The 13,096-nt window shown below is 49.9% G+C and overlaps 1 protein-coding gene across 1 annotated transcript in view; it reads right to left on the reverse strand.

Annotated features, from left to right (window-relative positions):
- MAP2K2 (mitogen-activated protein kinase kinase 2) overlaps positions 1-13,096 on the reverse strand; it is a 42,053-nt gene that overhangs the window by 6,685 nt on the left and 22,272 nt on the right. Inside the window, exons 8-10 of the mRNA XM_083594770.1 lie at positions 10,067-10,131; positions 6,625-6,686; positions 2,640-2,685 (exon numbers count right to left, since the gene is read on the reverse strand). Coding sequence (XP_083450896.1) covers positions 2,640-2,685; positions 6,625-6,686; positions 10,067-10,131 — 173 coding nt within the window. The remainder of the gene's footprint in view (positions 1-2,639; positions 2,686-6,624; positions 6,687-10,066; positions 10,132-13,096) is intronic.

Consider the following 13,096-nt stretch of genomic DNA (forward strand, 5'->3'; position numbering starts at 1 on the left):
CGTCCTATAGAGCGAAAAATACGGTATTATTTCTACCCCGCCCATCTGGCTGGGCTTCCCCAGCCACTCTGGGCGGCTTCCAACAAAATATTAAAATACAGTAATTCACTCTGTTCTGTAAATCTCACCGATTTGAGGATGGAGCTTGGGCAAAAGGAAGGCCGGCTGCTCTCCTTGATGATGGGAGTTGTAGTCCAGAAACATCTGGAGGGCCGAGTTTGCCTATGCCTGCTCTAACCCAGGCCACGGTATTCCCTGCAACCTGCCATCTCTCGAAATCCATCCCAGATCCAGGTTTTAATATGGGATTTGGGGAGGAATTATGTTCTGGGGCATTTAAACAACTACCAGACTTTTAGAAGACATCTGAAGGCAGCCCTGTTTAGGGAAGCTTTCAATGTTTAAGAGACTATTGTATTTTAATATTGCTGGAAGCTGGGGAAACCCAGCCAGATGGGTGGGGTATAAATAATAATAACAATTATTATTATTATTATTATTATTATTATTATTAGAATTCTTAAGAGCTGTGCAGAAAGCAGGTGCCTTTGGTTTGTTTTAAAAATGCCTTATTTCCAACCGGCACCTATGCTTTGAAGGTGAAAAGTAGATTCCTCCGATATTTTGGAGACGCTGGTGTGACCGGTCAGAGGTGGGGAAGAATCCCACCAGCAACAGATTGGTCCTACCGGCAGTGACTGATACAGAACAGTCTCGGCGAGAAACGCCTCCTCTGCTGCCAGCACTTGCCTGGCCAATCTGTCAGCTTTGGAGCCGTCGCGGGGAGATTGAGATGCTGATTAATGGGCCTGCTGCAGCTTCCATTCGCAACCCCCTGGCTAGTGCATTTTTGCTGGTTGTTTTGCAATGTGCTCTTGAGCACAGCAGCAGTTCCTGCCACGCTCCGAAGGCTTGCGGATAGCCGCCTGAAGCCTGGAGAGCGAGAGGGATCGGTGCACACCGATCCCTCTTGATCTCCAGGCTTCGCTTCGCTGGAGAGGCGCTGCACAGTTTTCCCTCTCTGCGCAGCACCCCTTCAGCGAAGAGGGAGGAGAAATGGAAGGGGCTCCGTTTCTCCTGTCGCTTCGCTGAAGGGGCGCTGCGCAGAGAGGGGGAGAATTTTTTTTCCTGTTCTCCCCCTCTAAAACAAGCTGCGTCCTATGGTCCGGTGCATCCTATAGAGCGAAAAATACGGTGGTTGTTCAGGTGTAGGCAAATCGCAAGCACGCAGGTAGGAAAAAGCTAGTGGGTATTTGCACTACAGGCTTTTGCGTTGCTGTTTTTGGAGGGGAGGGGGTAAAGTAAACAATTAGGGGAAGTAAGGCTGATGGTGCTGGAATGAAACCTGCTCCCCCTTTTAACTGTAGCTCAGAACTGGGATCCAACGAATGCACAGAGTCACGTTGCAGCTCTGCTGGGGATCGGAACCACCTGAGCACACTGTCCACTGTGGGACAATGTCACTGCCCTGAAGCAAGAATGACCTAGCGCAGGACTAGAGGACAATTGGGGCCCCGGCTGCTGCTGCTGGACTCGACTTCCCATCAGCCACACCCCGAAGAACAGCTTGGGAGTGATGGGAGTTGTAGTCCAGGAAACGCCGGGAGGGCCAAAGGTTCCCTAGTGCCTTTCACAGACAACTGGGGAATCTGGTACGGATTAAGGAATTCAACATCCCCGGGAAACAGCTCCCGAGGATGCCAGGGCAATGCAGAGGCGAAATTGCGGCATCGTAAGGTGTGCGTCTAAATATTGCAAGGCGCGGAGCAACCTCGGTTTCCATTTCATGCGTTGGGTTTCTAGGCCAGACGGAGTTGAAGATAAAGCTTCAGAGCTTGTGGAGCGGTGCCTGGGTGAAGTTTGAGAGCAGCGTGGGGGGGCGGGGAAGAACCACCTTAGGACTTGCAGATGTTGCTGAACTACAACTCCCATCATCCTCGGCCTGGCCATGCCCCCTGGGGCTGATGGGAGCAACATCTGGTGGGACAAAGGTTCCCCACACCTGTTCTGGAGGCTGGAGGAACGGAGATGCATCTTCCATCCATCAATGCCCAGCCATTTGCCATTCTGCCCTGAACAGAAATACCGTATTTTTCGCTCTATAAGACGCACCAGACCACAAGACGCACCTAGTTTTTGGAGGAGGAAAACAAGAAAAAAAATATTCTGAATCCCAGAAGCCAGAACAGCAAGAGGGATCGCTGCGCAGCGAAAGCAGCAATCCCTCTTGCTGTTCTGGCTTCTGGGATAGCTGCGCAGCCTGCATTCGCTCCATAAGACGCGCACACATTTCCCCTTACTTTTTAGGAGGGGAAAAGTGAGTCTTATAGAGCAAAAAATACGGTATATGAAAAGGGGTAATAATCACATGCAAAACGCTTAACTGATTCCAGTTGAAGAACTTTGCATTTGCTGGGAGCTGGACTGAGATTCTGAATTCATTTGGACGCAACATGTGTAGCAGGACCGGCCCAAGACCTTTTGGCACCTGAGGCAGGGCGATGCAGCTGCTGGTGAAGCGTTCCTTGGAGGCCGGGTCTGCTGCCCCTGCGGATCCTGCCACCCGAGGTGGCCGCACCACATTGCCTCAGGGGTGGGCCGGCCCTGATTGTGCATATATGGAATCCTTATCGACTTACCATCAGCTTCTTCAAATCTGCCCGTTCAGCAGGGTTTTTAATTAAGCTGTGTGGGATAAGGAGGGGGGGAAAAAATCAGATTTCTTTTTTAAACAGACAAAGTTTGCATTTGCAAGGCCACACTCTTTAGGTTATCAGTACTACCATACTTTGGGTGGGTCCAGAGACAACAGCCTTGTACAGTTCCATTGGCTGCACTAACTCACCCCCACCCTCAAAATATATATAAGCGTAGAATTCAGCAGCTAGACTGCAGATGGGGACAGCCAGCCAACAGCACTTTGGCTATTGTTATTATTAGATTTCTTACCTGTCCTTCACTCAGGGTGGGTCACCACCATGTAAAAAATAGCTTTATAAACAGTTTAGGGGTCTTCACTCATTAAAAAGCTCTGCCATGCTCTGAATCACAGCTGTTGGAGGAGAGTGTCTCCCTACATCGGCTGGCCCAGGCTGTGTGTGTTTCCCTTCTTGAGTCCCACCACTGGCAGCTGCATGATGCGGCAGTGACACAGGATCAGGCCTTCTCTGTAAATGCCACCCCAGCTGTGGGATGCTTTGCCCCCGGAAGCGAGGGACAGCAAAATACAACACCCTCGGGACAACGCTGCAGCCAGCACCTCCGAATTCAGTGGCTTTTCTGCGCTATTTGTGGAATCGGGGCACACACACAGTACGCCTTGGCCAAAAACCACGCGGAGACTGACAGAAGCCAGAACGCCCGCATTGGCTGCCCACGTGCAACCAGACCGGGTTCAAGACTCTTGTGCTGATACACAAGGCCTTGAATAACTTGGGTCCTGGATACCTCAAGGACCGCCTGAGCCGCCTACATCCCAGGTTGATCCAGGGAGCACTGCACGTTGCTGCCCCCTGTTCCTGTGTTACAGAGGCCCAACTGGCCTCGGCCAGAATGTGGGCATTGAGCAGGGGTCGGCAACCTAAGGCCCATGGGCCACAAGCAGCCCATGGGGGTCATTTAACTGGCCCATGGACACACACACCCCGCCCCCATGCGCCGTGCTAAACTGGTGTGGAGCAGAGCGGGGAACACCTTCTGCGATGCTGGCCGGCTTCCCATTGGCTGCAGGAAACTCCTGCGGCCAATGGGAAGCTGTGCACGCCTCCTCCGTGCCGGAAGGAGCGCCAGAAGGAAATAGTGTTTGCCCAAAGGCCCCACCTAGCAAACTATCTCAAAGTTCTAGACAACGCTAAACATCGATGGGCATTTTCCAGGGCCCGCTTTAACGCTCTCCCTTCAGCTCTTCTAGAGGGAAGATACAATAAAATACCGATCGAACAAAGATTATGTCCCTGTAACAGCAATGAAATCGAAACCATTGGGCATGTCATCTTATACTGCCCATTATATCGAGACTCAAGAAAAGAGCTGATCGAACCGATTCTGAGGAAAATACCTCGTAGTACAGACGACACCTATATCAGACACCTCTTAGCTGACAAAGAGCCCGAAATTAACAGGCCCGTGGCAAAGTACTGTTACATTGCAACAAGAATAAGACGAGCAATGATGTCAACAACGGAGTTCAAATTGTAAACATCGAAGGAATGATAATAAACAGTAGCGACACCTGAAGTGAATTTTTAAAACTTTAAAAGTCGAAACCTGGTCATAAATATAAGCACCAATTCTGTTAATTGGCCATATTTATACTGTTATTTGTAGCACAATCCTACTTTTAATGTCATATTTTTATAAATTGCTTCCTGGTCACTGATCGTATTAAAGATATTTTTTATTTGCGCTGCGTGCGCGCCCACCGCGGTGTCTGTGGAACTGTGAACCGGCCACAAAAACTTTGCAGAATCCCTGCCGTGGGACATTTTTCTACGCAAGAGGCTTGGCAGGCCAACTTGCAATGGATTCCTTTTGCGTAGAAGGAACTGTTGAAATGTTTTGAGCCGCTACGTGTTTTGATGGCCAACCTAATGACATTTTAGATTTCATTGTGTGCACTTTGGCCTTGTTACATGGAATGAACCGGCTGCATAAACCTTTACAAACGATTTACATTCTGTGAGGAACAAAGCAGGACTTGCTGGTCTGAATAGACCCAATAATACCCATCTTCTACGACCAGGTATTACTGAACTACTAATGCCCACCGCTGTGAGCAGATGGGAGCGGAAGAGCCCAACACAGTCTAGAGCAGGGGTCGGCAAGCTTTTGGGGGGCGGGCGGTTCACTGCACCACAAACCTCCTGGTGGGTCGGAGTGTGTGTGTGTGCGCGTGCGCATGCGCACACAGCAGAGGCTTCTCTTCCCCCCCTCCCCCAGCCCCTCCCGTCCCCCTGCCTACCTAAGGAGCTGCCAAGAGGCTGGCGGTGGCGGAGGAACGAGCAGCCCAAAAGGGCTGCTTTTGGGCTGCTCATTCCTCTGCCGCCACCCTCTGCCGCTCGCAAAGGCAGGCACAAGAGCTATGCTTGGTAGAGCAGAGGCATGGGTGGCCGCGGCGGCGGCAGCAAACAGCTTGCTCCAACGAGGGGCTGCCGAAAATGCACTCAGCCGGTGGAAGAAGACTGGAAGAAATTTAAAGACTATCTGCAGAAACACTGTAAAATTAATGAATGTTAAAATGATGTTGGATTGAAAATAAGTGGCGTTAGCGACAAAGTTAACAAGAGTATGCAAAATTGAATTGATAATGGATGAAAATATAGTTATAATATGTTAAGATACAGAGTTAAGATAAACGAAAGAGGGTAAGGATTTGCTGATTTGATTATTTAAATGGGGATACAAAAAGGGGAGGTGTGAGGAGGCCAAGGAAATAAGATAATGAGTTAGGGTTACAAAAAATGGATTTGTTTTTATTCTTCTTTTTTCTATTTTATGTATTTTTCTATGTTTTTTTTTGTATTTCTTTCTTTTTATATGACCTTTTTAAATTTATGTTTTTGTAAAACTTCAATAAATATCTTTTTTTAAAAAAAGACCCCTTCCTCCTCTCGGCCACGCGCAGCCGTCGCTCACCCATTGGCCAGGGCCTCAAACCTTAGCAGGCAATTGGCTGGTGATTTGATGCACCAGGAGGACGGAGGAGGTTCTGCCATGGTGAGGGAGGGGGGGGATGTTGGCCGGGGGGGGGGAATGGCGCCCTTAGGTTGCCTGAGAAGATTTCACCCCTCCCATATCCAAGAATCTCACGATTATCTCTGCTGATTCTCCAGAGAGGAGGGGCGGTTTTCTACTCTCTACTTATTCAGCTCCAGCACCACATCAAAGAGTCAGTCAGTCAGTGTGTCGGAGAGAGAGAGAGACTGAGTGTTAGAGATCGTGTGTAGAGAGAAGGTTGCTGCTAAGAGCAGCTGCAGACACTCAGTGCAGTTTAGCATTCTTTATGCTTAGACCTCATTTAGCTCTGTATATAGTTGTATGATAGTTGTAGATAGAATAAAAAGAAGATATTCTACAGAGCTGCTCTCCGAGTCATTTATGCTCTGCTAGACTGCTGCGCGACGACTGTCTTCTTGTTGGGAGTGAATCCGGTGCTCACAACTCGAAGCTGTGAGTCCACAGCACTTTGACCTGTTCCTGTGCAGAAGGTGGTCTCTGGAAGTGCTACCCAGCTCGCCCAGCCCAGTCGGAGCTGAAGTGGATGAGTCCAGTTGGTGGTACTGGCTCAAGGGCGATGCTGACATTGCCGACCTCTGGTCTAGAGGACACCCCAGTCATGAAGGCTCTATCCTACACCCCCTCAAACAAGTACCTGGAAATAAGCTTCTCTGAGTTACGAGGGCTTACTCCTGAGTTTACATGGATAGAATTGCACAGTACAAGTTAACAAGCTGTTGTGTAAAACTGTAAATGGGAGAAAATATCATTGGCAGAGACCGGTTCTCGCTCCCCGGAAAGCCTGGGAAACGGCGACATTTGTGGCCGTGTGCATTTGGAAAAGACGACGCTTCCCCTCTCAGCCCACTGGGGTTTGAACGGCCCACACCGATGAAAGCAAACGCTTACCATTTATTTACAAACTCCTGGAACTCTTGAGTGAAAACCCCGTTTGGCAGCTTTGGAGGTGGCTGGAGATAAGAGGGGAGGAAAAGAAACACAGATGTTAAGACATGTCGGAACCCAGGAAAAGGAGGCGCCGCTGAGAAAAGCAGCCGGGGTGATGGAAGACAATGGATGGGGCGGGAAGAAAAGATGGGCAGGGGTTGCGATAAAGAGGCTCCATGGGTCAAATCATTATCAGGCGTGGGCTGGCATGCCAAATCCCGCCCCCCACCGGCCACCTGAATATTGCAGAGCGTCTTGGAGAACCACTTACCGTATTTTTTGCTCTGTAAGACTCACTTTTTCCCTCCTAAAAAGTAAGGGGAAATGTGTGTGCGTCTTATGGAGCGAATGCAGGCTGCGCAGCTATCCCAGAAGCCAGAACAGCAAGAGGGATTGCTGCTTTCACTGTGCAGCGATCCAATCCCTCTTGCTGTTCTGGCTTCTGAGATTCAAAATATTTTTTTTCTTCTTTTCCTCCTCCAAAAACTAGGTGCGTCTTGTGGTCTGGTGCGTCTTATAGAGCGAAAAATACGGTAATTTATTTTGCCCATTTAGCGACTGTAATGTGCTGAGTGCTGGATGCTAAAGCTTTAAAAAATAAATAAATGTGCAATTCCATGTTTTAACAAGATATATATAAAGGTAAAGGGACCCCTGACCATTAGGTCCAGTCATTGCCGACTCTGGGGTTGCGGTGCTCATCTCGCTTTATTGGCCGAGGGAGCCGGAGTACAGCTTCCAGGTCATGTGGCCAGCATGACTAAGCCGCTTCTGGCGAACCAGAGCAGCGCACGGAAACGCTGTTTACCTTCCTGCCGGAGTGGTACCTATTTATCTACTTGAACTTTTTGGCATGCTTTCGAACTGCTAGGTTGGCAGGAGCAGGGACTGAGCAACGGGAGCCCATCCCGTCGTGGGAACACCTTCCCACCAGATGTCAAGGAAATAAACAACTATCAGACTTTTAGAAGACATCTGAAAGCAGCCCTGTTCAGGGAAGTTTTTAATGTTTGATGTTTTATCGTGTTTTTAATATTCTGTTGGGAGCAGCCCAGAGTAGCTGGGGGAAACCCAGCCAGATGGGCGGGCTATAAATAATAAAATCATCATTATAATTATTATGATGATTATGATTATTATTGTTGAACGCCGGTGGCGCTGTGGTCTAAACCACTGAGCCTCTTGGGCTTGCCGATCAGAAGGTTGGCAGTTCGAATCCCCACGATGGGGTGAGCTCTCGTTGCTCGGCCCCTGCTCCTGCCAACCTAGCAGTTCAAAAGCACGCCAAAAAGTTCAAGTAGATAAATAGGTACCACTCCGGCGGGAAGGTAAACGGCGTTTCCGTGCACTGCTCTGGTTTCGCCAGAAGCGGCTTAGTCATGCTGGCCACATGACCTAGAAAAACTGTCTGCAGACAAACACCGGCTCCCTTGGCCTGTAAAGCGAGATGAGCGCCGCAACCCCAGAGTCTGCTACTGGACTTAACTGTCAGGGGTCCTTTACCTTTACCTATTATTATTATTAAACCCAAAAGTGGCCCAGGACTGATGCGAAAGCAGCAATCCCTGACCGGAGAACATGAACACCCGGAGAATCTTGACTTCTGCTTCAAAAAGGAAAAAGTGCCTAGTCTTCACAGATTGCAAAGACGAGCCAGAAAATGTAGGAGGAAGAGCACAGCTTTGCAGCGGCTCCGATGCCCAGTACTGTCTGTTCTGCAGACTGTCTCCGAAGTCCATCTGCTCTTTCCCTAGTCCACAAAGTCTTACATAACACCACACGTCTCTTCGAGATCCCAAATAACTCCTGCATTTCAGCAACTTATGCCCTTGTGATTGTGGATTCTCACTGCAGTGTGCAACGTGAACCTTGGGTCCCGTAGGCTGATCCTGCTCTCTGTCCCCATGCTGCAGGGATGAGGGACCTTTTGGGATCCATGGGCCAGCTTTCTCAGGCCAAGCTAGGCAGGTAGGCAGGGCTGAAAACGGGTTTGGCTTACCGTATTTTTCGCTCCATAAGACGCACCTTTTCCCCTCCTAAAATGTATGGGGAAATGTGCGTCTTATGGAGCGAATGCAGGATGCGTGGCTATCCCAGAAGCCAGAACAGCAAGAGGCTATCCCAGAAGCCAGATCCCTTTTGCTGTTCTGGCTTCTGGGATTTAGAATATTTTTTTCTCTTGTTTTCCTCCTCTAAAAACTAGGTGTGTCTTATGGTCAGGTGCGTCTTATGGGGTGAAAAATACGGTGATCTGCAGCGTTCATGCCCTGGTTGCAGTGCTTCTTCGTAAATTTTAAAGGAAAAGAAAGGGGGGGAGGGTTAGGAAAGCATACAGCAGGCATGGGAAACCTGTGGCTCTTCAGGCGTTGATGCCTACGGCTCCCTTGATCCCTGGGGCATTGGCCGTGGTGGCTGGGTGCGATAGAAGCTGGACTCCAATGTCCCTGTGGGGGGCCACAGGGTCTCCTACCCATGCACATACAGCTGGGAGCAAGCAATATTATTTAGGCAGCAGTTCACACAGCTTGCTAAAGGTAAAGGTAAAGGGACCCCTGACCATTAGGTCCAGTCGTGGCCGACTCTGGAGTTGCGGCGCTCATCTCGCTTTATTGGCTGAGGGAGCCGGCGTACAGCTTCCAGGTCATGTGGCCAATCTTGGTGAATTCACGGGGAGAGATTAAGCTCTGGCGAACCGGAGCAGTGCACGGAAACACCGTTTACCTTCCCGCCGGAGCGGTACTTATTGATCTACTTGCACTTTGACGTGCTTTCGAACTGCTAGTTTGGCAGGAGCAGGGACCGAGCAACGGGAGCTCACCCCGTCATTGCGGGGATTCGAACCACCGACCTTCTGATCGGCAAGTCCTAGGCTCTGTGGTTTAACCCACAGCGCCACCCGCGTCCCAAACACCTCAACTTTTGCCAGCCTCCCTAGACAGGCATGTGGGTTTACTTGCTCGAGAAGCCAGGTTTAATACAAGGCCCTGGATTCTGTGAGGGCGGAGATCCAAAAACAAGGATTTTCTGCCGCTGCCCCGTTCTACGGAATGGCTTTCCCTCTGCCACACGTCAAAGTGGCAACCGCCAGCTGCTTCAGGCGTATTGTGCAGACTTACCTTTTCGCACAGGCTTTCCCCTGACCTATAAGGCTGGACTCTGCTTTTGAGTCCTCAGAACTTCAGCTTTATTTGCTTTTATGTGTTCTGATACTGCTGTTCCATTGGTTTTGCACTGCACCTTTTAAAAAATTGATATATTGCTTCTTTTAGACTGTTTGTGGCTTAAGAGAGCTTTGAAATATTAAGCTGTGTGTGTCTGGGTGCTGTTTCTTTCCCCACCCTCTTTTAAAACTATGCGGGGAAAGAACCCACAAAAACTAACAGAGCCTCTTCAAGCCACCAACCTCATTAACTATGTAGTCCAGCAATTCGAAGATAGCCATCGCAGGTCGACTGTCCATCCCGTGGCCTGCATGAACAAGAAGGAACCAAGAGAGTGGAGTCAAAGCAAGCACTGGACACTGGCTGTGTGACCAACTGGCCCCACCCAAGCTGCTAGGTTTTATTCAGAGCCGGCCCACTGAAAAGAACGAACATTACTTAAGTTTACGCCCATTAATTTCAACAGGTCCGCTCGGAGTAAAACTTGGCTGAACACCACCCAAAGGTGGTGCATATGTGCAACGTATGGACACAAACCATACAGCCTTCTCCTGGGGACAGCGCACTTGGGAAAGCTGCACTACTTAACAGCTCCCCGTCGCAACGCACACAAGGCTTTTGCTGCCTGGCTGGATGAGGGTTTAGGAAGAGAGATGATGTGTACTGGGAGCTGTGGTGTAAGAAAATTGGGAGAATGCTAAATGGATACGCCACCACCGCCAGCCCTTCAGTGAATGAGGCAGGCGGCAAACCGAGAAGGTGGCTGGGGGTGGGTGAGGAGGACTACTTGCCCCCTCGCAGTGTGCATAGGAATTCAGTTTTTTAAAAAATAGTCCAGCCCTCCACAAGGTCTGAGGGACAGTGGACCAGCCCCGTGCGGAAAAAGTTTGCTGACCCCTTTTTTAGACTAATCTACCTACCCATGAAGGGACATGGGTGGCGCTGTGGGTTAAACCACAGAGCCTAGGACTTGCCAATCAGAAGGTTGGCGGTTCGAATCCCCGCGACGGGGTGAGCTCCCGTTGCTCGGTCCCAGCTCCTGCCAACCTAGCAGTTCGAAAGCACGTCAAAGTGCAAGTAGATAAATAGGTACCGCTCTGGCGGGAAGGTAAACGGCGTTTCCATGCGCTGCTCTGGTTCGCCAGAAGCGGCTTAGTCCTGCTGGCCACATGACCCGGAAGCTGTACGCCGGCTCCCTCGGCCAATAAAGTGAGATGAGCACCGCAACCCCAGAGTCGGTCACAACCGGACCTAATGGTCAGGGGTCCCTTTACCTTTACCTACCCATGTGCCATCTGAAACCAAAGAGGCATATTGGTTGTCAGATATGAACCCCCCCCCAGCTCTCCTACTCCATGACAGTGTGGAATAAGAGGGTTGCATTGAACACTGCAGTTCTGGAACAGCGGTCTTCTGCAACTGAACTTCCCCATCCTCTACCCTGAGGGGGGGGGGTGTGTGCCACCTGGCACCCTCTGTATCTTTTCTGAAGGGTGGGGAGACCCCCCCAGAGCAGATCGGAGGGCTGCGCAGGGGAAAGAAGAGAAGAAAGTGGAGTCGCACTGCAGAAGCGGAACTACAGTGGTTCCACGAGTTAAGAACTTAATTCGTTCCGGAGGTCCGTTCTTAACCTGAAACTGTTCTTAACCTGAAGCACCACTTTAGCTAATGGGGCCTCCCGCTGCTGCCGCTGTGCAATTTCTGTTCTCATCCTGAAGCAAAGTTCTTAACCCGAGGTACTATTTCTGGGTTAGCGGAGTCTGTAACCTGAAGCGTCTGTAACCCGAGGTACCACTGTACAAGGCTTTGGCTGCAACCCAAATTGCATTCGCTCTTTGTCTAATTGGAGGTGGCCCTAGCCTCTCTCTTACACACCCTTTTGGAGGAAATCTTACAAACGATGCGCTGCGCAGGAGTCTTAAAATACTACCTTGACAGGGATATACAATCCACCCCCCCCCCGCAAGTGCTGGCAGGGAAAAGGCCAAGAGGAAACACGAGAGAGGTCTGTAGAAAAATGTGGCATATAAATAAGCCAATTAATAATGATTATGAAGATGCATTATATTGCATGGGTTTGTCTCAATTGGAAGCATATCCAAACCAAGCTCTCTCCTGGCTAATCAAGCGAAGTACATTTACACTTAAAGAGCTGCCTAATTGCCAACTTTGTTTGCACAAACATTAAGCAAAGGAAATTTTTGAAGTGACTCTAGCCAGTGGTTAAGATCTGTACACGAAGGCCCGAAAAATTCCCTCCGGCACAGGTAACTGTGGTCGGCTTTTGAGTATTAAATCACTCTTGATCTTTTAAATCTGAATTTACTGACGCAAGCGGCACACATTATACCTTTTTATGATTTGTGGTTGCTATAATATTTGTGTGCAACGTCCGTTTGGGGAGCGGAGCAGACTATTTAAAAAAGCCCTCAAGGCACGTTTAAATTAGACCTATTCCTTCTATTCATGGCTACTCAGAACAGATTCACTCAGTTTTAATGGACATGGCTAATTTAGGTCCATTAATTTCAAGAGATCGACTCTGAGTAGGAGTTAGCTGGATACAACCCCCTATGCTTGAGGGCAGGGAGTTCTTATTACCAGATATTAGGGGCGATGGGTGGCGCTTTGGGTAAAACCTCAGCGCCTAGGACTTGCCGATCGCATGGTCGGCGGTTCGAATCCCCGCGGCGGGGTGCGCTCCCGGCGTTCGGTCCCAGCACCTGCCAACCTAGCAGTTCGAAAGCACCCCCGGGTGCAAGTAGATAAACAGGGACCGCTTACCAGCGGGAAGGTAAATGGCGTTCCGTGTGCTGCGCTGGCTCGCCAGATGCAGCTTGTCACGCTGGCCACGTGACCCGGAAGTGTCTGCGGACAGCGCTGGCTCCCGGCCTCTAGAGTGAGATGAGCGCACAACCCTAGAGTCTGTCAAGCCTGGCCCGTATGGGCAGGGGTACTTTTACCTTTACCTTTAGGGGCGACGGGGGCAAGCTACCTCTACCATTAATACATTTATATTTTGGCTTTCTTTCAAGGATCTCATTCTTCCTCCACTTTTACGTAGGTTAGGATAAAAGATAGTGATGGGCCAAAAGTCACCCAGTGACCTTTATTGCTGATTGGAGGTTTATTGGGGGACAGGAGGCGGGCAGGTGTGGAGGACTCCCTGGTCCTGAATGGGTAACTGTGCCCCTGAAGGACCAGGTGCGCAGCCTGGGAGTCATTTTGGACTCACAGCTGTCCATGGAGGCACAGGTCAAATCTGTGTCCAG

This window comes from Podarcis filfolensis (genome assembly GCF_964270895.1).
Source record: "Podarcis filfolensis genome assembly, chromosome: 18".
Lineage (NCBI taxonomy): Eukaryota > Metazoa > Chordata > Lepidosauria > Squamata > Lacertidae > Podarcis > Podarcis filfolensis.